This window comes from Aquarana catesbeiana, linkage group LG12, assembly GCF_042186555.1.
Source record: "Aquarana catesbeiana isolate 2022-GZ linkage group LG12, ASM4218655v1, whole genome shotgun sequence".
Classification (NCBI taxonomy): Eukaryota; Metazoa; Chordata; class Amphibia; order Anura; family Ranidae; genus Aquarana; species Aquarana catesbeiana.
Genome location: NC_133335.1, coordinates 38,959,725 through 38,986,597, shown reverse-complemented (window position 1 = coordinate 38,986,597; position 26,873 = coordinate 38,959,725). Strand labels below are relative to the sequence as shown.

The window sequence follows — 26,873 nt, the reverse complement described above, 5'->3', positions numbered from 1 at the left end:
TTAGGAGGAGGAGGGGAGACCATTCATCTGCCCCAAATCTAATGTGGTCCCATGTAGGGTCTTTGTTCATACGCTTCCTAACAACAATCTTCCAGTTATGCTCCTGTGTTGTCACCCTGTCATATACACCCCTGGAGTGCATGTAGACAGCAACCGTCTGTAGGAAATCAGCAGCACTGAAATGTAATGGATGAAAAAAGGTGAATTTTAAGAAATTTAGCATTTTAGGGAAAAAAAAAAAAACACATGAACATGTATGAAACACGGTGCTTTAGCAAACCAACTGTCATCCAGTTTGGCTTTCCATCTACTGCAAAGTCACTGTATGTGTACTCAGTTCAGGGATGTTCTTGCAGATCAATAAGTCAAATGTCTATATCAGGAAACATCGGACACGGTACAACACAGATTTATATTAATATAAATGACCATTTTATTGTAAATAAAAACAAATAAAAACTGGATACAATGTGAGGGCTCTGCACTGCAAGCCCCAAGTCAGTATATATATATATTTATAGAGATTTATACAGTAAATAGGATATTCCCTTTGGCACAGGTTCCCTCCACATGAAGGAACAGAATATATATTCATTTAACAGTTGCACCAGCTTGTAACCCATTCTCTGCCAGGGAGCCACGTTTTGGCAGTCATATGGTTCCACACATCGCTGACTTCCTTTACCTCTCTGAGGGACCTCACTCAGGCCTAGTTTGTGTGCCCAGAGCCACCAGGCCTATCTTACTGCAAACCAAAGTCAAAAGTGAGGATTTTCTTTAATACTGTTAGGTTTGTTATAAAGTGACAGGTTCTCTTTATGTTGTCGGGACAAAAACAAAAAAAACTTTCATATGAGCAGCAAACTATATTTAGCTTCTAACTGAAGAATTTTCACATTTGCATTGAAAGCAGTGAAGGTCTGTGTCACACTTCTCAGCTCACAGCATATACCGGGTCCTCCTGATTGTGCAACAGGAACTGGGGGACTTGGCTAATAGTGCTGGTGTAAGACAGGAAATCATTGAACAACATGAACGTTGCTTGCTTCAAGCAGAGGGAAAAGGACGGGAGAGCCAGCCTTCAACTATACAAAGAAAAGCCGGATTCTGATTGGCTGCAAGAGAACCAGTGTGTTGCCTTTAGCTAGGGGCTGAACACAGCTCACCTGACCAAGAATGAATGCTGGCAGCACACGGGTCATACCCAGGGATACACAATAATCTCTTCCTGCAATCATGCTATAGACTTAGGCAGCCCATAAACAGTGTGAATTTTACTCTTCCTGCAACCATGGGTTTCAGGATAGAAATTTGCACGATTCCCCCATCAACACACACAGTGCTGACAGGGGAATCCCTCCTGCCGAGCAATTGTCTTCTCCCGGCAGGGAATACAATGAATAACGCTAGTGGCTATAGTAGCCGCTTGCGATAATCGGAAGCAAATCTAGTAGGCTGGTTGTACCCAAGTTGATCGATCGATCGATCAGCTTGGTACATTCAGCCTGCCAATTAATAGTTTGAACCATGTATGGCCGGCCTTACATCCCCTGCACAGTGCCCAGAGTACTGTAACTTTAATCTCTTCTTTGACAGGTAACAGCCGAAACTGTAAGCAACTGTTACCTGTTAGACCAGGTTGTACCTACCAGTTTGGATCCCCAGAAGCGATCAATCCTAATAAGAGTAGTGCCTGATATTATAAACACATGCATGCTGGAGGCTTCATTCACAATATAATCCTACAGCTGGCAGAACGCACAGGTTCATCTGTTTAATACTGTAATTGGGAAATACAAAAACTGTGTGTATAAAATTATATATATATATATTTATTACAGGCGGTCCCCGGGTTACAAACAAGATAGGGTCTGTAGGTTTGTTCTTAAGTAGAATCTGTTTGTAAGTCGGAACGGGTACAATTTTTAAGTGTAGCTCCAGCCCAAAAAACTATTTTTAAGCTTTTTGGATAGTATAGGGAAGGGTTAACACCCCTGTAACATTTGTTTTGCTGTCTGTGCTCCTGTTCAGATGATTTCACCTCACTTTCTGTCCCAATGACAATTGGCTTTTAAAAATTTAGGGTTGAAACAATCCTTGAACAAGCATCAGTGGAGGTACCTTTTCCCCATAAAAACTCTTACAGGAGTGAATTTCCCTTCCTAGGGATAGATTTCCTCTCACTTCCTGTTGTATCCCTCCGTTTGTAAGTAGGAGTCGTTTGTAAGTCGGATGTTTGTAAGTAGGGGACCGCCTGTATTATGTGTGTATATATATATATATATATATATATAAATTAGATAAGTAATATAATGGATAAGTTCACGTTTGGAACATGTCACATGCTTCGCATTGTTTTAGGGTGGAACATGTTCCAGTATCTGCAGCCTCTCTTACCCATCTCTCTCATCTGCTGATCGCTGGTGCAATGCTTTACAGGCTCCAAAAAAAAAAAAAAAAATGCACATTTTTTTACCTGCAAAAAAAATGTGCATTTTTTAAAGTGAACTCATCCTGCAAGGACTACAGATTGCAGGAAAAGAAACACTGGTTGCCAACAGAGCTCTTCATTCAGGCACAGTCAACTGCCAACTGTGAATAACGTGCTTTTTAGAATGCGATTCCAGTAACCAATCTCAGCAGTGAATACTCCACGCTGCTCCTGCATTTACATTTCATTCATAAAATGCAGAAGACAGTCTGAAGCCTCTTTGCATAATGCTGCAAAGAACACTATGTGATAGGAGGAGAGGAGGGGAGCCCAGTCACATCATCTGTCAATATCATGTAACTGCTGTTTTTTTTTTTCCTCACCATCCACTATAAATAGGGATTCACTTGCTCTATGGCCCGTACACACGATCCGAATATCGTACGACCGATCATATGACCGTTCTCGCTTAATAGTCGCAAGTAGAAATTGAATAGCTAAATAAAGTCACGAAAATTCTCGTACGACAGACAAAAAAAATCGGAAGCAATGTCATGTGTTGTAATGTATTTGTATTGTATTGACAACTATACTCAATAAACCAAAATCGTACGATCTGGAATCGCACGAGGACATTTTTCGGGTATGTCCGATCGAATAATATCGGATGAACAGTCGTGATCGGCTGTCGAAAGCAGTGTACACACGATCCGAATATCGTATGATCCTTCCTCGGACGACCGTTTTCATACGATATTCGGATCGTGAGTACGGGCCATTAGAGTCCAGCAGCAAACCCAACAGAAAACACATTCATATGATTTATAAAATGTGCGTTTTTTTTTTTTCCTGTGAAAAGCAGTGGTATGATTGTTGCAAAGATTTACCGCTGCTTTATAAATGGGCCTTTAAATGGAAATTTTATTTCTAGATCCATAGAGCTTAAAGTCTTGAGGTCCAATCTTCCATGTGCAAAAACACAGAATACTTTCTATAAAGCACCTTGGAGTAACACGCCATAAAGTACACCTAGAAAGTTCTGACTGCACAGAATGAGATTTAGTACAAACACTGAGTCATAACGCAATCCGGAAGTTAATTACCAGGTACTCTAGGCTTACCTCTGTAAATGCTGACAGAATCATTGCAACACACTTGGTACAAAGAATGAATGGAGCGGAAAGCTGCCTTGGGCATTGATGCCACATTGATTAATGGATTATTAAGACCACTAAATTGCTATTAAATGGGCCTAATAAAAAAAAAAAAAAAAAAGAAAGAAAGAAAAACTATTTTAAGTCCCTGCATACTGTGAGAACATCTGTGGATAATAAAACACATTCGGTAAAGAAGTCAAGCCATGGGGTGGAACTAACCTTTGCAATGTATAATTTCATACATTTGATAGAAAAGCCCATTCTAACATCGGGCCTATCCCAGTCTATGTGCTCCCTGGCTGAAGAGGTAATAAGGCACCTGTCACGGAAGAGGAAGAGAATTTGGCGCAGTTCGAACTCATCTCCAAGTCACCCTGCGTCGTCCTGTTCATCTAGTTCATGTCTCCAACTCTAACCTCAAAAGTCTTTTAATCGTTTTAATTAATACATTGTTCTGATGCTCTAACACTGACGTGAAACCACCCAGACGCTGGATCTGGAACCCGCTCTTCACACAGCATAGGGGTGGAGCAATGATTGATTGTCTTCATTCCTGATTGCACTGCTTTCCCGAAACATCAAAAGGTCCATCTTTTTGAAGAATCTCCAAATTGACGAAGGGAAAAACAAGACGCTTGGAGGAAATCAATAAGTAAGTTGGGCAAAGGAGTGACGGAGCAGCTCCTCGGCTGACGGCCTTTGCCGTGCCTCCACTAATATCCGCTTTACAAAGTCCCGGCACTGCTCTGATGTGTTTGGAGGAAGTTGAGGGTTGGTTGGCTGGGTGGCGATTTTAAAAATGGCAGCCATGGCTTCATACTCCGCCCAGGGAGGTTTCTCAGTTAGCATTTCCACCACAGTGCACCCCAAGCTCCTGTATAGTAGGAAAGCACAGGAGTTACAGATTACAGTGACGGTGGGACATATTTAAAGAGTCAACAAAATAAACATGTGACTAGCTGATGACAAATACAGTTCCTTGAAAAAATATTCATACCCCTTGAAGTTTTCCACATTTTGTCATTTTACAACCAAAAACGTAAATTTATTTTATTGGGATTTTATGTGATAGACCAACACAAAGTGGCACATAATTGTGAAGTGGAAGGAAAATGATAAATGGTTTTCAATTTTTTTTTACAAATAAATATCTGAAAAGTGTGGCGTGCATTTGTATTCAGCCCCCTTTACTCTGATACCCCTAATTAAAATCTAGTGGAACCAATTGCCTTCAGAAGTCACCCAATTAGTAAATAGAGTCCATCTGTGTGTAATTTAATCTCAGTATAAATACAGCTGTTTTGCAAAGCCCTGAGCTTTGTTGGAGAACCTTAGTGAACAAACAGTATAATGAAGGTCAAGGAACACACCAGACAGGTCAGGGATAAAGTTGTGGAGAATATTAAAGCAGGGTTAGGTTATAAAAAAATATCCCAAACTTTGAACATCTCACAGAGCACTGTTCACTCCATCATCCGAAAATGGAAAGAGTATGGCACAACTGCAAACCTACCAAGACATGGCCGTCCACCTAAACTGACAGGCCGGGGAAGGAGAGCATTAATCAGAGAAGCAGCCAAGAGACCCATGGTAACTCCGGTGGAGCTGCAGAGATCCACAGCTCAGGTGGGAGAATCTGTCCACAGGACAACTATTAGTCGTGCACTCCACAAATCTGGTCTTTATGGAAGAGTGGCAAGAAGAAGGCCATTGTTGAAAGAAAGTTATAAGAAGTCCCATTTGCAGTTTGTGAGAAGCCATGTGGGGGACACAGCAAATATGTGGAAGAAAGTGTTCTGATCAGATGAGACCAAAATTGAACTTTTTGGCCTAAAAGCAAAACGCTATGTGTGGTGGAAAACTAACACTGCACATCACCCTGAACACACCATCCCCACCGTGAAACATGGTGGTGGCAGCATCATGATGTGGGGAGGCTTTTCTTCAGCAGGGGCAGGGAAGCTGGTCAGAGTTGATGAGAAGATGGATGGAGCCAAATAAAGAGCAATCTTAGAAGAAAACCTGTTAGAGTCTGCAAAAGACTTGAGACTGGGGCGGAGGTTCACCTTCCAGCAGGACAACGACCCTAAGCATACAGCCAGAGCTACAATGGAATGGTTTAGATCAAAGTATATTCATGTGTTAGAATGGCCCAGTCAAAGTCCAGACCTAAATCCAATTGAGTCCAATCCAAAGTGGCAAGACTTGAAAATTGCTGTTCAAAGACGCTCTCCATCCAATCTGACAGAGCTTGAGCTATTTTGAAAAGAAAAATGGGCAAAAATGTCACTCTCTAGATGTGCAAAGCTGGTAGAGACATACCAAAAAAGACTTGCAGCTGTAATTGCAGCGAAAGGTGGTTCTACAAAGTATTGACTCAGGGGGGCTGAATACAAATACACACCACACTTTTCACATATTTATTTGTAAAAAATGTTGAAAACCATTTATCATATTCCTTCCACTTCACAATTATGTGCCACTTTGTGTTGGTCTATCACATAAAATCCCAATAAGATACATTTACATTTATGGTTGCAACATTTCAAGGGGTATGAATACTTTTTCAAGGCACTGTATACTGACAATTTTACGGGGGTTTCTACAATGCATTACATTAAAACATATCTGCAGCGAAAATTGTTTTTGAATGGAAAAGGAAAGGGTCCCGTGGAAAAACTGTTTTGCTTCTTATGTTCTCATTGAGGAGATTCACCCTTGTTATGGTGACCACTGTCACCAGGACAGTTAGGGGCCACCCCAAAATTGTACAGTTGTCACTAAAACAGGAGGGGAGAAGAAATCTTCCTGTTCTGGTCACAAATGTTTAACACGCTTGTGTTGGAGACCGCACTGGACTGACTGGATTGGTCATTGGTCCTGAGTGGGTATTCGTGTGGGCAAAAAACAAGGAATATCTTCCAGTGAATAGTGCCCAGTGATGGATGGTGGTGGTGGTGGGCCCTCTCAGTGTTTGGGCTGTTGCCTTTTCTGTGTGACCTTAAGGTTGTTTCAGCTTGTAGACTTTGATAAAAAAAAAAAAAAAAAAAAAAAAAAAGAAAGGAGCGCCTGGTGTCCAGAGAAATGGGACTTCCAAAATATTGTTTCTTGGATGTTTATTAAAAATAAGCAACATGTACATCAAACCAATGCGTTTCGAGGGAATAGACTCCCCCTTCTTCAGGGCTGTTGATCTGTGCTATTTGATGGGAACAATTCCCATGAGTAGATTGTAAGGTCTTCTGAGCAGGGCCCTCTTAATCCTCTTGTATTTTATTGTATTATAACTGTATTGTCTCCCTTTTATTTTGTAAAGCGCTGGGTAAACTGATGGCGCTATATAATAATAATAAATGGTTATGTTGGATCAAGGTTTCTGAATGGCAGGATGCCAGCTTTAGTTTCATAGGCAGCAACATACAACTAAAGCCGGAATCCTTCCATTTAGAAACCTTGATCCAACATAACCATTCATGGGAATTGTTCCCACAAAATAACACACAGCAACAGCCCTGAAAAAGACGGAGTCTATTCCCCCCGAAATGTGTTGGCTTGATGCTTATTTTGCTCATTTTTAATAAACGCCCACAAACCATATTCTAGAAGTCACATTTCTCTGGACACTGGGCGCTCCTTTTTTTTTTATCGAAATGTCTAAGATGGAAGATGGGACTTCCCCTTATTTGGGGGAATATCTCCCACTTCCTGTTGTGTCTCCAAGACAGGGGGGGGGGGTAAAAGAAAAAAATCTCCAAAAAAAGGACACAGGCAGCTATGAAAAATGAAACAAAAACCACACGCGCACACACGTTTTAGCCCTTCCTCACGCTATTAAATTTAAAAAAATATATATCATAGATACACTTCAAATTCTACATACAAGTGCCCTCAACATTCAAAGCAAAGGATGTAAAAATCTGGTCTGCACAGAAAACCACCTTGTGCTGTTCAGGCTAAACCAGAAGGAAGAAAGTGGCCAGTTAGGACAAGCTTGCTCCTATTTTGTATTAACATGGGGGGGTCCAGCTATCTACTACTTACCAGACATCTGCTTTTCTCCCATAACCCTCCCCACTGATCACTTCTGGGCTCATCCAGTACGGTGTGCCTGTCACTGAGCGAATTCCCGTTCCTGACATGCAGATTGTCTGCAGGCGTTTGCTTGCTCCAAAGTCACCCAGCTTAACGTTCCCTGCAGAGTCCCGCAGGATGTTGGCCCCTGTGAACGAAAAAGTTACATACATAACAGGCAAAAAGCACATCGGATTGACACACATACACAGAAAAAAAAGTATGCACTCAACTCTCAGAAGCAAAAGGAAACACAATTAATGCAAACCAAAAGTGAATGACTTATAAGTTGCTAAAGTCAAGTTTTTCATATGATAAGTAACTTTTTTCATATTTTGCTACATCTCAGTGCTGCTGATTTCCTATAGACACTGTGTAGTCACGTCCTGTCTACATGCACACCAGTGGTGGCTGCCTGACATATTTTATGGCAGCTTTCTCGATGGTGACAACAGTGGACAATGTCAGTTGAAATATCCACTTGCTACTCAATCAGAATCCCGTGTGACAGGGAGGCAATGCAGGAGCACTACTGAGAGATAGAACTTTCATAACACAATCACAAGGTAATATTCCAATGAAAACTGCCACTTACTGGCAGATACTAAAAATATCTTTTGAAATTATGTTAACACGTTAAAGTGGTTGTAACCATAAATAAATTTAAAAAAAAAACTTGATCCTGTTCCTTTAACCACTTCAAGACCAGGCCTTTTTCTGACATTTGTTGTTTACAAGTTAAAATCAGTATTTTTTTGCTAGAAAATTACTTAGAACCCCCAAACATTATATATATTTATTAAAGCAGAGACCCTAGAGAATAAAATGACCGTCATTGCAATATTTTATGTCACACTGTATTTGCGCAGCATTCTTTCAAACGCAATTTTTTGCAGGAAAAAATACACTTTAATGAATTAAAAAAAAAAAGAAAAAGAAAAAACACAAAACAGTAAAGTTAGCCCACTTTTTTTGTATAATGTGAAAGATGTTGTTACACTGAGTAAACAGATACCTAACATGTTATGCTTTACAACTGTGCCAAGATCGCCATTTTTGAAAATGTTTGAATTTTGAAAACTGGCTCCGTTGGCTCCCGAATAAACCGGGAGTGATGTCATGATGTCGCTTCTGGGTTACTATTGCCGAGACTTGATCAAAGCCGATTCTGGCTTTGTTCGGGTCTCTGGCCAGCTGGAGGAAGTGCCGGCTGGTGGCTCGGGTCTCCCGGTGAAGCGGCGAAAGAGGGGCAGGAACATCCCCTCCAGCTGCTTGTAATAACAGCCGAGCAGCTGCTTCGCTGCATCAGTTGTCATTGCAATAGAGTCGACAGTCAGCTCTAAAAAAAAAAAAAAAAAAAAAAAACAGTACCGGGGCAATACCGGTCCAGTACAACCACTTGAAGCCAACGGCGGCAAGTGGTTAAAGCATGAATAACAGCACAGTGCTTGTGCTGTGTAATTTGTCCCTTTCTATCATCTAAAATACCTGGCTGGTGCTGCCCCCTCCCTCTGTAAACTGACCACGTTTTTCATGGTTGCTGAGCCATGATACCATGGTCAGTTTACGTGCCTCTGTCAGCCTGCGGTCTCTCCTCTTCCCCTCCTGCTGCTATAACTGTGTTTTCTTAATATAATCCAATGTGTTCCATTAAGTTATGTGCCCCAGGGAATGTGCTTTATAAAACATATGTAGCTTTAAAGCTTATTTCAGAGCTCCGCTTGGCACTCACATGACCGACCACTGCTCGCCTCCCCTCCTCCCGGCTGAAGTCAGCGGGGGATTCTCAGCCCAGGGAGGAAAGCGGCGGGCGGCACTCTGCAATAAAGTATAAATCTACATATTTTTATAAAGAACATACATTGGGGCACATAACTTAATGGAACACAGGGGAATCTAATAAGAAAACAAAGTGGCTTTACAACCGCTTTAAAGCTTAATCAAAATTAATCACATTTCAGCTTCAGGAGTAAAGCAAGATGCAAACTGCTGCTGAATTTTGAAGCAACCGATTTTTTTTTTCTATGTGAACAGAAAAAGGATTTGCACCTTTAAGCTGGCTACACATTATACAATTTCCTTGTACAATTTTTTCTTTAGATTTACCAAAACCATATAGTATGAGGTCAAACCTAAACACTTTCAAATTGTATGCAATCAGGCAGGCCTTTACATTACGTAGAAGGTAAATCTAAAAGAAATTGGAAAAAAAAAAAAAAGTGTAATGTGTAGCCAGCTTTACATGAGTGGAGATTAAAAAACAAAACAAAAAAACAAAACAAAAAGAAATACCTTTGATGTCTCTGTGTACAATCATGTTGCTGTGTAGGTAAGACACGCCCTCAAGGATCTGCCGTGTATATCTACGAGTAACATTCTCCGTCAATGCCCCATAGGCTTTCAACTGATCTTTCACTGACCCCTGAGGGATAAAAATGGAATACTGTAAGCCAAAGGGAACACCAAACATTTGATGACTTACTATTAATTCCTTGTGCTCTAGAATCTCACCCCAGGCATATACTCCATGAAAATAGTCAGGGTCTTCTCCCCTTTGTCCCGTAAACAGCCATAATACTGCACTATCCGATCGTGATGGAGATTCTTCAGCAGCTGAATCTCACACTCCAGAGCACTTACCTCCTGTAACGGGTGCAAAAATCAGTAGAGTTACACACAGCAGTTCAAGCAGATCCCCAACAAAAAAGAGAAGCTCATTGAAAGACAAAAAAAAAAATAGTTTTAGCTGAATACTGTTTCTTCAGTCTGAAGGTATCACCCACAGTAATTATGTTTTGCCACAAGATGGCACTCTTCTTCTGGGTTGAATGACTGCTAGCATCATTCAACCTATATCCTCTAACCCCAGGCTTGTTACGGGCCCACTGCCTAGGGCATCATCGTCATTTAGATTGGGCAATACTACTGAACTGTACAGTACCCACACATCATTATGTGAGTGCCGATCAGTGCAGGTGCAAGGACCGCTCACCAGAGAAGAGGAAGGACTAGTGGTGTCACTGAATTAGCCAGAAACATCCTTGGAGAAAAAGAATTGAGGGAGACTGTTTGGGGTGGAGGAAGGTGGCATACTTTGAAAAAAAGACTAGAGTTTTGTTTTAAAGTGGTTCTAAAGGCTGAAGGTTTTTTTTTTTTTTACCTTACTGCATTCTCTGCATTAAGGCAAAAAACTTCAGTATGCAGCTCCCCCCAGCCCCCCTCAAGGCGGAGTTCAACCCAAAAGTGGAAATTCTGCTTATCAGTCTCATCCCTCCCTCCTGTGCCACATTTGGCACCTTTCAGAGGGGAGGGGGGAATGGGTACCAGTTTTCGACAGGTAACGCTCCTCACTTCCGAAGACAGCGTACGGCTCAGTCTCTCAGAAGTTCGGCCCCCCCTCTTCCATCGCTGGGCCAATTACAAAGAGCAGCGCAGTAGGGAACCAGCTGTGAAGCCGAAAGGTTTCACTGCCGGGTTCTCTTACCAGGAATAGCGGTGGCTGCACCCGACGGCTGATCCAAAGATCAGCTGGGGAGCTGACATTGTGGGCTCCCTGGACAGGTAAGTGTCCATATATTAAAAGTCAGCAGCTGCAGAATTTGCAGCTGCTGTCTGCTGACTTTTAATTTTTTGTGGGGGGCTGGACCTCCCCTTTAATATACACTATATTACCAAAAGTACTGGGACACCTGGCTAACACGCACACAAACTTTAATGGCATCCCAGTCTTAGTCTGTAGGGTTCAATATTGAGTTGGCCCACCCTTTGCAGCTATAACAGCTTCAACTCTTTTGGGAAGGCTGTCCACAAGGTTTAGGAGTGTGTCTATGGGAATGTTTGACCATTCTTCCAGAAGGACATTTGTGAGGTCAGGCACTGGTGTTGGATGAGAAGGCCTGGCTCGCAGTCTGCATGCAAATTCATCCCAAAGGTGTATACTTTTGGTAATAGTGTACTTATCTGAGCCCAATCTCAATCCAGTGATGTGCACAAGAGCAGCGGCACCCCCTCCTTATTGGCTCAGAAAGAGCAGTGGGAGCCACTGGCAACAGTGAGGAGGTAGCAAGGGGAGGGGCTGATCTGCACTCTATGGATACACACAGAGTCGGTTCGGGAGAGAACACACACGAGTGCCCTCAGAGCTAGCACTCGGCGGGGGGAGGAGCCAGGAGCTCTGGCTGGGGAACTTGAGAAGGAGAAGATCAGGGCTGTTCTGCACTAAGCCATTGCACAGAGCAGTTAAGTAGAACGTATATTATTTAAGAAAAAAGCAAAGTTTTACAATCACTTTAAAGTAAATCTATTGTGAACTGTGCCAGACTGTTGTTAGTGCAGAGATGTAGAATCACCATAATTTACTACAGAAAGTCAGGACCTGCGGTGTCTATAAATCTAAATTACACGCAGATTGGAGCTTTATGTTTATGTCAGATTGTCACACAAGAATTATTATTATTGGGTGAAGGTCATTCACATCATACTAACTACAGCTACTTTATAAAGAAATCAAAATGTCAGTTCTCTATAGGGACATGAGAACGCGATATAAGCAGACTAATAGAAAACATTAACACCACAAAACTAAATGTTGGCTGCATCCTTCCTGTGTGAAGAACAAACAGCTCTGGATGAAGAACCCCCTTTAACAGAACACGAATTAAGTTCACAGAAGGCAGGAAAGTACTTTAATGACCTTGCTGGTTTCGGGGCTGTCCGGATCAAACTGAACCTGTTTAGCTGCCAGTTCCCGTCCAATGTCCACGTCATAACACAGGTAAACACGACCAAACGCTCCCTGTCCCAGCAGTTTACCCCGGCGCCAGTTTATGGGGGCACTTGGAGCTGGAGAACAGAAGAAATAAATGGTATTAGAAAAGACTGTATATGTACATTTGCATAGAGAACCCATTTGAACAAAGTTATAGAGGAAAAAAAAAACCCATTTATGGTCTGCTCATACTTTTTGGCTTTTGACAGATTAGTTATACAGAGGGATCTCTTCCCTCCCTCATCTTAAAAAGTGTATTTCCACTTTTGATTGCTCCCAAAGTGGGATAACCAACTTTACTTTCTTACATGTTCCCATTCATATAGCATAACTTTACCCCTTTTGCTAACACAGCTGTTTTTGTTTTTTTGACAAGCCTCCTAAGTTATAGCATTTTTCTTGTGACGTGTTTGCTTTACCAGATGTTAATATTCAAATCTCACAGGTTCCAGGATCAGGCTTGGAAGTAGTGGGTGCTGCAGCAACAACCAGCTGGAAACTGGAGCAATCATAGATCAATGTTCAGATTTGCCAGCACACCACGGATCACCCATGTCGTCTGAATGGCTATTTTTATTGAAGAATGATCACTTCACACAAAAGAAAGGTGCAAGTTTCGGAGCCTAGCCGGACCCCTTAATCAGGTTCCTCTTTACTGAGACATCAGGGGTCCAGAGGCCTGTGGAAGCGATCAGGTGGCTGTACAGCCACAGGATCACTTCCATCTGAAAGCAGACAGTCAGCCTGTGAAGGTTACACACTTCATTTGTGTGTATATAACTTGTTGCTACTGCTGATGTATTCAGTCGGTGGCTTTAAAATGGTTAATAAAAGATTTAAAAATTGATGTTGCAAACTAGATGTGTACACTGTCTTCCTAACAAAGTGTTAAAGATCTCAAGGCTTGGGTGGTACATTGTATGTTAATGCACTTTTAAACCAATCTGTCCCTAAATCTACCCCCTGCAAGGTTTTTTTGAATAATTCAAAACTGCCTATAGTTCTGTGTATAATCCTGCTAAAAACGTAAGAAATATTTTTTCAAACTATTTTTAGGCATAATGTGTGAATGTGAACACAAACATAGCGGTGGGTTATTTCAATTTAAATTCAAGGTGGAAATAAGGGTAGGTAAACCCATTTCATATTCCTGATATGTGCCTGCTGTACTTGATTGAAAAAAAAACCTGTTCTCCTTGTGTTGCCTCCTTTATGTGAAACCCCTGGTGTTCCTGCCAGTCCTCCTCCTTTCCTGTTAAAACTGACCACACTAAGCAGAACACCCTGTGGTCAGTTCTCTAGCTGTGCTGGGAACTCAGCCTTCTCTCCTCCAATATTCAGACTTGTCCTGACAACCCCCCCCCACACACACAGCCTTTCACTGGGAAGCTCTGTGTGCTGTTACTTCTCTTTCCCCAGCTCTTATGCAGCTGAGAAGGGAGGGAATGTGATCACTTATTAAAAAAAAGGGGGAAAAAAAAAAGGTATTTATAATGTTTTTTCTTATATAATTTACAAAAATGTTTTGCCTTTCATTTCTATTTTAAACGGAATGGGTTGTTTTACAAGGTGATTGTTTACAATAAGGAATACTGTGGTGATGTAAATGTGGAAGGGGTGAGACACAATAACTTAGATAACCCTATTAGAGAAGAGTGCCTTACATTTTTTGGCAATGTTCCTCTCTGGTACACTCAGTGTATTTTCGCTGTCTGCACTGCGCAGTCGGTTTCGGCTTTCTATGTACTGTACAGTTAAACCCAGGTTCTCCCCATTGGTGCTTAATGAGCGACTGGATGGCACAAGGGTGAAAAGATTGCCTTGAGGTCGTCTAATCCGTGGGAACGTTCTGCGGCCTGCAGGAAAAACAAAACAACAAAAACAAAAGAATGAACCATTGAATCTCACGTGTAGACGGCGTACATAGGATTTTGCAAAAGAACTGCTTCTCAAGTCCATGAAAACGGACAGGTTGGGGATGCCTTCAAGGAGACCATAACCACCTAAAATACAAACTGAATACACCTGAAAGTGCTGTATATGCCCATTTACCAGCTAAGGGGTATTCTTTGTGTGCTTTTCCCCACCCTGCGAGTTAAATCCCATACTATTCTTGTCTCTCTAACTGCTGCTATCTTAATCTTCTGCATGGTTCTAGGACTTCAGACTGAAAACATTCAGACCAGTGTCTACCACATCCATGCATAATGCAGCAAGAGAGGAAGGCTGCACAGCAAATTACTTTACCAAGTTGCCACAGACCAACACAAATAGTCAGTAAAAAAACCCTAATTTTGTTGCAAATTTTATGTTCAGATTAAATGTATAATTCCGCCCATTCAGGGATATGTAACATGCTCTTTTTATAGCCCGCTGCTTCTGCTATTATTATTATGAGCCCCCCTTGCTGCCCTATGTCTCTATGGGGGCCCTGAGCAGAAAGGTTTGTGCTCAGTGTCAGAGCTTTACCCAGGGCCAAGACCTTCCACCCTTCCCCATGTGACCATACTCAGGCCTAGTACCGAAAACTAAATCATGGGAGGAAGGGGTGATGGTCACATGCTCTCTCTACATACTCAGACAGTATTGTCCATGGACCCCTAGAGAGAATAGGAAAGGTGAGCATTAGTAGCAGGGGGCTTTAAAGGAGAACATGATAACTTTACACAGCAAGGGCAATATGACAGGTTTACCTTTGTGACAGTTCATGCTATTTTTTTCTGTTTCAATCATTTTTATTAATAGTTTTGAAAAGTGCAAAGAGTAAGAGATCATTTGGCAGAGTAGCGAACAATCCTAAGCATGCACTTTTTTTAAACCTTAGTGCGGCTGCGGTGTTTCCTCCTTACAGTTAACTGAGTGATACTGCTTAGTACATGCAGTCTCTTTTTAGCAACCTTAAAATGAACTGCACAAAAATTTGCATTTATTTTTAATACAAAGATGCCGATGTAAAAACTTGCAGCTCAAGTTATCAGAGTTTAAGAACTTAAACCTGTCAGGACAGAAAAAAACAGAGACCTGCTATTGTCAACTTGCTTTTGGAGATGTACATTTTTTAGTCCTCCAGTACCTGTCATAAGATTTGAAGCTTACAAGATACCTGGCAGTATGGAAGCTGCCATCATCCTGGCTTCACTACATGGCGAGTCCCTGACCCACAAAAAGGAAGTGCATTTCATGGGCCTGACACTTCACTGGCTGCAAGTCAGGGACTTGCCAAGTTGTGAAACTGGAAGGATGGCGCCTTCAAAGACAAGCCATCAATGGCAGCTTCCTATAACTTTCTAGCTTTGGGATGCTTTGATAAACATGCCCAGTCAAAGCAGAATAATACAGCGAACATTAGTAAAAAAAAGAAACCTAGCTGCAGAGAAGCACAGAAATAGATGAGCCAACATGTAGAGACTCTGGACTGCCTGACAAAACAGGATTCAATAGCCCTCAACAGCCATAGTCAAGAAAGTGCCTACTGTAATCTGGGTGCAAGGCCTTGACCACAACCCGCGTCTGGGGTCATAGTACTTACCATCATTGTAATCTTTATGGTGAACAGACACATGATGATATCTTCGAGGGTAAGTTCCCCCCTTTCCTGCTTTATCGTAGAACTGGTTCTCTCGATCTGCTATGGAAGAAATAAAGCATCAGTTGCCTGTCATAGGATGGTCATCAGTCGCCTGTCATAGGAAGATGGCTGAACACAAAGCTTTATTTTTGTACCTGAGAAATCTTCCCTGTTGTCTGGATAGCTCTGAGCCCGAGACATCCGAGACTTTCTGAAGGAGGGACTTTGAGGAAACACACAAAACATAATACAACACAGCACTAGGGCAGGAATCTGTACATGATTAGGACAGCACAGAATATAGCCAATTACCTGTCCTCGGACTGATCTAGAGATTGACAACTCCCAGATATGGAATTCTCTGTACTACTCAGTGGATCCAACATCTGTTTTTAAAATACAACACAGGATGAAAATTACAGTAAGACCAGGGGAAGGAGCAATCCAATGTATTTTGCTAATAAATGCATCTGCTGTGGCACAAAATGGCCATGTAAGAAGCATTGGATGCAAGCCATTTTCCTGAACCCGCCAAGCCCCATGCACATTTTATAGCAATGATGCTGAATCTTATTCGATTTCAGTGTGAGTGATTGGCAAAAAGGTATTTTGCTAAGAAATTATTCATGCAATCTCCACACTTACACATTGGTCACTGGTCTCAGGGATGAACTCTCCCTCGCTGTTAATGCTTGTATAAGATCCCTGCCGAGCTATCCTCTGCTGCCTCTCTGGGACATAGCCGGGAGGTGGTGAGCTGCGGCCTGCATTCTGTGAACCTGAGAGTAAAGAGGGTATAAAGAAACAAAATTTAAAAAAAGTCATCATACATATTTGATTCTGAATCTGAAACATGTAACATGAAATTGCATGAACTACAGACTACTGTAAAGCAGATTGAAAAACTCTGCTCAATTTTCTCACCCTGCCCTTTTCTATTTCCACTGACAGGAATAAAGACACAAAGAGCAATGGGGGTACCTGTTTTTGACAGATACCCTGTCCTCACTTCCGTCAGACCTCTTCGCGGCGAGGTACATCAGAAGTCCGGCCCTCTCCTCCTCCCTCCCCTACTGTCGGGGCAGTAGAAGAGCCAGCCGCACTTCGCACATGCGCAGTAGGGTCCCTCCTGTGGTTCCCTCACAGGCAATGGTGGCGGCGGCAGCACCCGACAGCTGAAGAAAACATCAGCTGCGGTGCCGACATCACTGGACTCCTGGATAGGCAAGTATCCTAATATTAAAAGTCAGCAGCTACAGTATGTGTAGCTGCTGACTTAATTTTTTGAGGGGAAGGAGGAACTCCGCTTTAACTGGGTCTTTACGCCGGAGGACAGGATAGACTTCCTGATCATGTTATCACTGTGATTAACTGTCACAATGGACACATGATTGGAAGCCCATCCCCTGAGGTCCTATTAATAAAGAGATCGGGAGCTGTCTGACAGCTCAATCACAGTGCTGGAGTGCACAGTGACTGTATTTTTAGCACAGAAACTTTGGCCACCAAGGACGCACTGTGCTGGGAGTGCAGGGAGCGTACCATACTTGGTCAGCAAGATGTTAAAGTGGTTCTAAAGGCAGAGGTTTTTTTTTTTATCTTAATGCATTCTATGCATTAAGAAAAAAAAATGTAAAAACCCTTGCTGGACAAGGGACGTACCTGTTTGTGCTCTTACACACATCAGCCAGGATTTACTAACTTGTAGCTACTACCTAATCTGTGACCCCCCAGGCAGCTTATCAATACCGTTCTCCTAACAGTCATATGTTTAGCTAAATGGCTTACCAGGACTCATTGACTTGTTACCACCTCTAAATCCTTTATGTATACACAAATCATGTGAATATTGAGGTCCTAAGTCAGTCACAGGCCCCACAATATAGTCTATTAGGTCATTAATTAATCAATTGCCAATTTTGCCAATTGCCCTTATGTGTCTTCGAATCCATCTACAGGCGCTTCTCCCCTCCACCAATCAACTTTCTTTTAACAAATAGTGTCTACTGCGTGCCCCCTGCAAGCACAAATACGGTGCAGCCTGCCCTTCCCCCTTGGGTGACATTTCTCGTGCCTCCCCTGGGTGTCGGTTTTTCAGATCTCTTTATATTGAATTAGAGCTCTTGTTCCCTGAGGAAGCCAATGCCTTGGCGAAACATGTAGGAAACCGAGCCTTTACTTTGACGGCCGTCTCCATCCGGCCCACCTTATTGCATTTGGGTCGCACGCGATATATATGTCTGTTGGTTGTTAACCATTTTATTGCTCTCTTTATGTATTTAATATTGTTCAATAAAATTTTGTAATTTTATATCTCCTTCTCACATTATGTACTTTAGCACCGCTATAATCCCCTGTCCCTTCACTCACTAGTTATTCAATTACTTTGGGATGAGGTGCTGTATCCAATTGAACCACCTAGCCATAACCATATTTCTACTTCTGTATGCAGCAGCCCCCCCTCAGCCCCACTAATACTTACCTGAGCCCCATCTCAATCCAGCGATGTTGCATGAGAGCCCTAGCTGTCCGGGACTCTCCCTCTTGATTGGCTGAGACACAGCAGCGGGTGCCATTGGCTTCAGCTGCTGTCAATTAAAGTCAGTAAGCCAATGAGGAGAGAGAGGGGGCGGGGGCCGAACCACGCCTTTGTGTCAGAATGGACACACAGAGCAGTAGCTTGGCTCCGGTGCCCCCCTAGCATGCTGCTTGCTGTGGGGGCACTAGGGAGGAGGGAGGGGCCAGGAGCGCCAGCGAGGGACCCGAAAAGAGGAGGATTAGGGCTGCTTTGTGCATAACCATTGCATAGAGCAAGTATGACAAATTTGTTAATATCACTTTAAAGAGATTTCTCGAGTTTATGACAACATATTTACCACTATGATTGACTTACTGACAGACAGGTGACGGCTGCGGGACTCCGCAGGATGGTAAGCAGTGTTCACGTCTCCCAAAGACTGTGAAGCCTTTATCCGCACTTGTTTCTGCGGCCCAGAATGTGGTGATGATGTCTAGAAAAAAGGTGATGTGTTAATATTTGCTGACTGTTTCTATCATAACTCTTATGACTGGATACACGAGAGGTCCTACTTCCTAGGATACCAAGCTAAAAAAGAACTCTCTCTCCCTGTGCAGAGGGGTACACCCTTTATGCCCCAGTAAACATTCTGAGAAAAAAAAAAAAAAATTGACCTTGTACACAAAAGAAATAAAGAGGGTGAGCTCTGCACATGTTCTTGCCATACACCAATTACAGTTTTGTGGTGTGATTGCAACCATTTGCACATGTTTCTCATTATCCATATATGTTACTGATTTTATCACCCTCTTGGTGCTTATGCACGTTATGTTGTTCAACTCATATTGAGAAAGCGCCACATTATTACCTCTTATTTGCACTAACAACCTTGCGGTTGGTGAAGACCTTCCTCTGTTCCAGCATGACTGTTCCCCTACGTACAAAACCAGATCCATAAAGACATGGTTTGGTGAGTTTGGCGTGAAGGAACTTGAGTGGTCTGCACAGAGCCCCAATCTCAACCGTACATCTTTGGAATAAATTGCATTGCTGATTGTGAGGCAGGTCTTTTTATCCAACATCAGTAACTGACCTCACAAATGCATGAACAGGCACACATTTATGTTTTTAAAGCAGAATTCCAAGAATTCATCCACTTAGTAAAAAATGTAGGCTCACTATGGTGCATGGCATCTCCTGAACGTATCTCTTATTTATAACTGACAGGCTTATGGCTCTGCTGGAACAATACACTGACACTCGGGGCTGTGAGAGGCACACAGAGCAGCTATGCCCACTCCTCACCTCTGCTGCCCATTTACAGAAAAAACAAAGAGAAAATTCTCTTAAGAGGACAGAAAACCCTCAGGCACTGTCTGGAGAAAACAAGCCAAAATTTATTGAACAAGTAGAAAAAACACCACACAAAAATATAAGTAACAATCCATGAAAGGAGAAAGGGCTATGGTGAGTGACTAGCATAGGCCCAAAAAATTAAAATGATAACGTTGTCGTTTAAAACCTTAACGTTCGGGCTAACCTTACCCATTTTTTGCCCATTTACAGAAGCCTTTGTATTTTTTGAAGAAGGCTTCTGTGATTGGGAAGGAGAAGGGGCAGGCATAGCACCTGCACCGACTCTAATGTTGAAGATGCTTAGATCTTATCAGCGTTGAGCTCCCGGAAATACAGTGTGAGTGGTCTTCTAGGAGTGCAATAGAGCTGTCAGATATAAATAATATAGATAAAGCCCAGGAGATGTCATGCAGCTCCCTAGACTTAACTCATAGCGTGCCTTCACTTTTTACAAAAGAGATGAATTCCTGGAATTCAGCTTTTGAGTGTCGCTGTAACCTAAAGCTCAAAATGCATCAAATCTTTTATAATGCCAGCGATTACTATAAAATGGTCCTTTGGTTAAAAAAAAAAAAAAAAAAGAAGGTCTTACATTGTTCTTGTCATGAGAGATGAGGAGAATGCGAAGACTTTTCATGCTGGAGCTGCGATCCAAAAGATCCACGGCTTTGTCAAGGTCATCCTGACTTCTGAGGGGGATAGAGAGCTGCAAGAAGACAGATAAAAGGTCAGATCCAGCACAACATGGTATTTCTTTCCAGTTAATAACCAGGAACATGAAATACATGCAGTTCTATTGCACACTTCATGAACTATGTTCCAATGACTGACATTATACGCAGTCTGCTACCACTGAAGGACTAACTAGTTAGGAGAGTAGAGTGTAAAATGCCTCATTGACACCAGGATTCAGCAGGAGAGAATGCTGTTCTTTTTTGAAAATCTTATCTTCTCAAGTTTAGTTGAGCTCTGTCCCTGCAATGTTTGTGGCTCTTAGTCATTCTAAACGAATGAAGAAAGCACAAGGAAATGTAGACAAGCATTCTGAGGTCCAGCTGGCTAGAGCATATGAACTTCCTTCTAACATTGGTGGGTTTGATGTTCACACTGACAGTGCTCTCACCTCATTGTTCATGTAATGAAGGTCCATCTGCTGGCCAAACACCATCTTCACTTTCTGTTCCACATCTTCAAACTTCACAGGACGAGGAAACTGCAGGATCCTGGAAGAATAACGTCCATCATGAGTACAAATTTAGAAAGCCGAGACCACACAGCCATAGAAAGGAGGTCTCTAAAGACTATAGAAACACGTACTACATAATCATTTAGGCTAGCTTCATATCTGTGCGCTTCCAATTGTATGGGTTTTTTTTTTTTTATGTACATTTTTATTTGTTTACGTGCGTTATCCCAAATTGTGTGCCAAGCATCTAGGGAGGGGTATGATAAAAGCCTGTCATATTCCAATCATAGCTAGGCCAAGAGGATATGGTCTAATGCCCAGGCTGGGTCTGTAAACAACGCCTTTGCTGCCCATGAAAATGCAGGTATCATTAATAAGCGCAGATTCAGAGAATGCAGCATGTATGCAAGTTTCTTAGTTCTTAGGGCCAGTTCACACGACATGCAGTCCAATGCGTTTTTTTTCTGCATCAAAAACGCATGGAAAGTAGGTTATATGGTTTCCAGTGGCATAGTTCACACCAGTGCAGTCAGTTCCAGGGTTTTTCAGTTCCAGAAAGAAAAAGTAGATGCATTTTTCCTGCACTGGAACACAGTAAAACGTATTAAAAATGCACCAGATCCCAGTAGTGAAAAAAGCAGGAAAAAAAAGAAAAACATCTGGAAACACATCAAAAACGCAAATGCAAAAACGCATCTGGAATAGATCTGGAGTGCATGTTAGTGGTGTGAGCCAGCCTTTAAATCTGAATCCAGGCTGACTGACACCACAAAAACGCACTCCAGATCCGTTGCAGATGCGTTCCTGCATGCATGTTTTTGGTGCATTCCGGTGCGTTTCCGGATGCATTCCAGGTGCTTTTTTTCTTCATTTTTCCCCCCACTGTACTGGGAGCCCGTATGTTGCTGATGCATTCCAGTGCATTTCTGATGCGTTTTACCATGTCCTAGTACAGTCCAGGAAAAATGCAGCATGTTCTACTTTTTTTCTGGAACTGACTGCACTGGTGTGAACTATGCCATTGGAAACCAAATGACCCACTTTTCCATGCCTTTTGATGCAGAAAACAAAAACGCACTGGACTGAGTGTGGGGTGAACTGGCCCCTCAAATCTAAAGAAAAAGGAAAAGGAAAAATGCAGGTAGGATTTTTATGGCAGAAGAGACCCTAATAATCTCTTCTGTCATAAATGCTTTTTCCTGCCTGTCAGCATTTATGTACACTGAGCCGCACTTGCGAGTACCGCTTTGTGCCATGGTGATGCGATTCCCATGTGCAGGAGTGATGTCACTTCAACCTCACCAACCAAGCAGCTGAAGAGTCACAACCCAGAAGAAGCGGACAGTGCTGGTGACCAGCACTGGAAGGGATCACTTGCCAGGTATGTCTGCCATAACGTGCGAATATGCTGTGTATACCAGAGCATTATGGCTAAAAGCTCCTAGTGGCCCCAATTAAAAAGCCCCTGCCTTTTAAAAATGCAAAACAGCTTGTGCTGTAACATCCTTATGGCACTATACCCTGCAGACCAATGGGTATGTGATCCAGCACTGCTTCTCTTTCAGGTTGAATTAAGTGTCCAGAAACCTGGAATGGTGTCCTATAGTGAGGTCTGGTCTGGTAGAGGGGGAATTGGCATCCATCACCCGATACTGTGTTGGATGCAGAGCTGCGGCTAGAAATCACGGGGGCCCCAAACAGCCTACCTAACAGCCCCCCCCCCGGCTGAAAGTGACAGAGGACATAGATTTATCAGTCCCTTTCTCTACAGCCTCAGCTGCACAGATGAATGAATAGGAAGCGCTCTGAGGCTTCCTGCTCATTCACAAACTGAAACATAGTAAACACAGCTTACTATGCTTCCGTGATGAATGGATACAGGAGTGATTGGTACCGATCGCTCACAGTGTTCATTCAGGAAAGAAAGGGGCCAGTAAGTGACATCCCCGTGTGCCCACAGCAGCTGCCAGTGGGAGAGGACGGAAGCTGGCAGCTCTGCGGGGGAAAGGGGCACACAAGGGGGCCCTGACAGCAGATTAGAGCTACACAATTCTGGCTAAAATGAGAATCACAATTTCTTTGCTTAAAAGATAGATCACGATTCTCAAGGTGTAACATCATGTTTCACATTAAGGCCTCATGCACACGGGATGTTAAAATAACGTTATGAAAACGCCAGTATCTTTGTAGTGATTTTTTTTTAACTTTTTACAGCTTTTTTCAGCGTTTTTGCAATAGCGTTTTTTAGCGTTCTTGAGTGTTTTTCTGCGTCAGCGGTTTTTTTTTATTTCAAATTTATTTATTTTTTCAATGGCTCAAAAACGTTAAAAAACGTTGGTGAATGACGTTTTTGAGCGTTTATTAGCGTTAGAGCGTTTTTACAGCTGAAAAACGTCTCTCAGAACCCACTGGTCCTGGGTTTTTTTTACAGCTTAAAAACGCCTATGCCATTTGCAGCTCAAAAACGTCTAGGTGGGCATGAAGCCATAGACTAACATAGACAGGCCTTTTTAAGCTGCAAAAAATGCTCAAAAAAGCGGCTGTAAAAAACGTCCGTGTGCATGAGGCCTAAAACAACAAAAGATTGGGCTAACTTTACCGTTTTTTTTTTTAAATTAATTGAAGTGTATTCTTTCCCAAAAAATTGTGTTTGAAAGACCGCTGGGCAAATACAGTGTGACATAAAATATTGCAGCAATTGACATTTTATTCCCTAGGGTCTCTGCTAAAATATATATAATGTTTGGGGGTCCCAAGTAATTTTCTAGCAAAAAATACTGATTTTAAACTTGAGAAACAAGTGTCAGAAAAAGATTTAGACTTTAAGTGGTTAAACTTCCTGCATTTACATGTTGTTAAAAACTTGGCAGACAGCCTGGATGTTTTCTTTTGACAGCTGAGTGAGCAGATAAGTCTCTTCACTTGTTATTTAAAAGAAATCGGCAAACTCTGCAATAGAGATCGTCGGGGGGGGGGGGGGGGTGTGAATCGAGATCACAATTTTTTAACGATTAATTGTGCAGCTCTACAGCACATAGAGGGGCGCATGCGCTACGACCAATCCCCTTCCAGTGCAGCTGGAGGGAGGGAGAGGAGGAGAAGCTGGCAGCACTGCAGTGGGAGACAGAAGTGGATTGGTGTTTGCAATAAGAAAGTACTGATCAGTGCCTGTGTCCCCCCTTTTAAACTGATGGGGCCGGTGCCAATCCAGGAGGGCTGGCTGTACTGCCTTATCAGCGGCCCTGGTTGGATGTGGAAAATTCTTCTTGCTCGAGCTCTTAAATACAGTGATGATCCAAGGCATCCCCACCACACAGGAATGTATTAAGCCTTTATTTTTCAGATGTTTTTTTTTCCTCCCCTACAGTATAGCTTTTACTGATCATGCAGCTTATTTAAAGCAGAGTTCCGCTTTAAAAAAAAAAAAAAAAAATTAAAAGTCAGCAGCTACAAATTCTGCAGCTGCTGACTTTTAATAAATCGGACACTTACCTGTCCCAGGGTCCAGCGATGCGGAGGATAGAAGCCCCACTCGGCAGCGCCGGCATTTTACCTGTGGGCATCTGGCTGTGGCTTCACAGCCGGGCACCCACTGCGCATGCTCGTGCCGTGACTGGCCGCGCAATCATCTGGGACCTGTGACGTGTCCAAGATGATTGCCTAGAGGGAGGGGGCAGAGCTGATCTCCCTTCCGGCGCCGAGGGAAGTGACGTAAGGAGCCCGAGGTGAGTAAGGAGGCAGATTACGAGGGACCCCCTAGCAACAGGCATTAAGAGGTGAGTAAAAAACAAAAAAAAGAAATTCTCCAAATGTTTTTTTTTAAATTCATTTCATGCACATTAATGATTTTTTTTTTTTTAGGGTGGAACTCCACTTTAATTGCATTTCCAGTGTCCAGAACAGTCTGTTTAGTTCTGCACATTGCCAAACAGCTGAGAACCATTCTGCACAGAGCTGCATGAAAAGCACTAAATAAAACCAGCAGAAAGCCTGTCCCACTGCCTCTCTATTGGCATTTGCATACAATGCTATTCCACAGGAAACATCAGTACTGGAGGGGGAAGACGGTGATAAAACAGAATAACTACAGAACTGATTGCTTTCAGTGGATGTCTACACAACCAGATGCATTTCTACACACCGCAAAACTATGTTGGATATGAGCAAAAGCAGAGCTGCTGCCCACCGCTGTAAGGGTTACAGGGGGAAATAGGGTCACCTACAACAAGCCAACTCAGTAACCCCTTACTGTCACTGTATTCTCTTATTACACACTCAATCTCCCTTTCACTAACCATGAAGACATAGCAGAAGGGACTCTCTTAATACACAGCTGTGATCAGCCGCTGATGGCAGCCATTCAATACAAATGTGGCATTGATTTGATAAACATTGCAGGATGTACACAATTACCAGCACCGTCTTTTCCTTCTACTGGTTTCAAAAAATGTATGGTTTTGGGGGAGGATTTTCCAAACTCTCAAAGCAGGAAGTTTAAAAAAAAAAAAAAAAAAAAAAAAGAAGTGAAACCTAAATCGGAAAATAAAAAAAAAATGGTCCAGCCACCTGAGGTAAGAAAATGGAGAGAAGGGCATAGCAGAAAAAGAGCTAAGAGCTGGTTCACAGCACAGAAACGCAGTCCGGATGAGTTTCTGCATGTGCGTTTTTATGCATTTTCAATGCAGTCCAGTAAGGTTTTTTTTTTCAAGGTTTCCATTTTTTATTTTTTTTGCTGCAATGCATTCCGGTGCGTTTTTGATGCGTTCCAGTGGAGTTCCATGCAGAAAAAATGCACCATGTTCTACTTTTGTAGACTGTAGTACTGGTGTGAACTTTGCCATTGAAATTTTATTTATTTATTTATTTATTTCAGGTACTTATATAGCGCCGTCAATTTACGCAGCGCTTTACATATACATTATACATTCACATCAGTCCCTACACCCTCAAGGAGCTTACAATCTAAGGTCCCTAACTCACATTCATACATACTAGGGACAATTTAGACAGGATCCAATTAACCTACCAGCATGTCTTTGGAGTGTGGGAGGAAACCGGAGTACCCGGAGGAAACCCACGCAGACACAGGGAGAACATGCAAACTCCAGGCAGGTAGTGTCGTGGTTGGGATTCGAACCAGTGACCCTTCTTACTGCTAGGCGAGAGTGCTACCCACTACACCACTGTGCTGCCCACAAATCCGTGAAACTTACTGTCTATGGGGGTTATTTACGAAAGGCAAATCCCACTTTGTACTGCAAGGGTACTTGGAAGTGCAGTCGCTCTAAATCTAAGGGGTAGATCTGAAATGAGGGGAAGCTCTGCTGATTTTATCATCCAATCATGTGCAAGCTAAAATGCTGTTTCTTATTTTCCTTACATGTCCCCCTCAGATCTACAGCGACTGCACTTCCAAGTGCACTTTCAGTGCAAAGTGGACTTTCCTTTAGTAAATAACCCCCAATGTGTTTGATGCAGAAAAAAAAAAAAAAACCCCACTGGACTGCATGTGGTGTGAACTGCCTCCTAAGCCTGCGTTCGCACACTATTGTGCACAATGGAACCGCTCAAATTGGTGCAACAGATTTTGAGAGTAGTTCCTGCACCATACCTCCCAACATTTTGAGATGGGAATGAGGGACACCTACTAGCAAATGCATGTAGGCATAGGACACGCCCCCCTGCCACACCCCCCTTAAAGGAGAATTAACCAAAAAAAAAAAAAAAAGTTAATTAAATCCACAAGGGCTTTTTTTTTACCACTACTATTCCTTTATATTGGCTTTTGAAATGTACAAATTCAGCAATTTAGAAATTG

General features: G+C 42.5%; 1 protein-coding gene across 2 annotated transcripts in view; it reads right to left on the bottom strand.

Moving 5' to 3' along the window:
• Positions 1-375: 375 nt before the first annotated feature.
• The window catches only part of MAP3K3 (mitogen-activated protein kinase kinase kinase 3), a 52,312-nt gene continuing 25,814 nt past the window's right edge, over positions 376-26,873 (bottom strand). Inside the window, exons 4-16 of one of the 2 annotated variants that reach the window (XM_073607599.1) lie at positions 20,993-21,092; positions 20,462-20,575; positions 18,889-19,006; positions 16,641-16,774; positions 16,308-16,381; positions 16,151-16,218; positions 15,957-16,052; positions 14,092-14,283; positions 12,353-12,501; positions 10,171-10,302; positions 9,952-10,081; positions 7,630-7,807; positions 376-4,462 (exon numbers count right to left, since the gene is read on the bottom strand). In XM_073607599.1, coding sequence (XP_073463700.1) covers positions 4,234-4,462; positions 7,630-7,807; positions 9,952-10,081; positions 10,171-10,302; positions 12,353-12,501; positions 14,092-14,283; positions 15,957-16,052; positions 16,151-16,218; positions 16,308-16,381; positions 16,641-16,774; positions 18,889-19,006; positions 20,462-20,575; positions 20,993-21,092 — 1,714 coding nt within the window. In that variant the 3' untranslated portion in view covers positions 376-4,233. Of the gene's footprint in view, positions 4,463-7,629; positions 7,808-9,951; positions 10,082-10,170; positions 10,303-12,352; positions 12,502-14,091; positions 14,284-15,956; positions 16,056-16,150; positions 16,219-16,307; positions 16,382-16,640; positions 16,775-18,888; positions 19,007-20,461; positions 20,576-20,992; positions 21,093-26,873 lie in introns of both variants that reach the window. The other variant, XM_073607598.1, reaches the window with a different exon arrangement.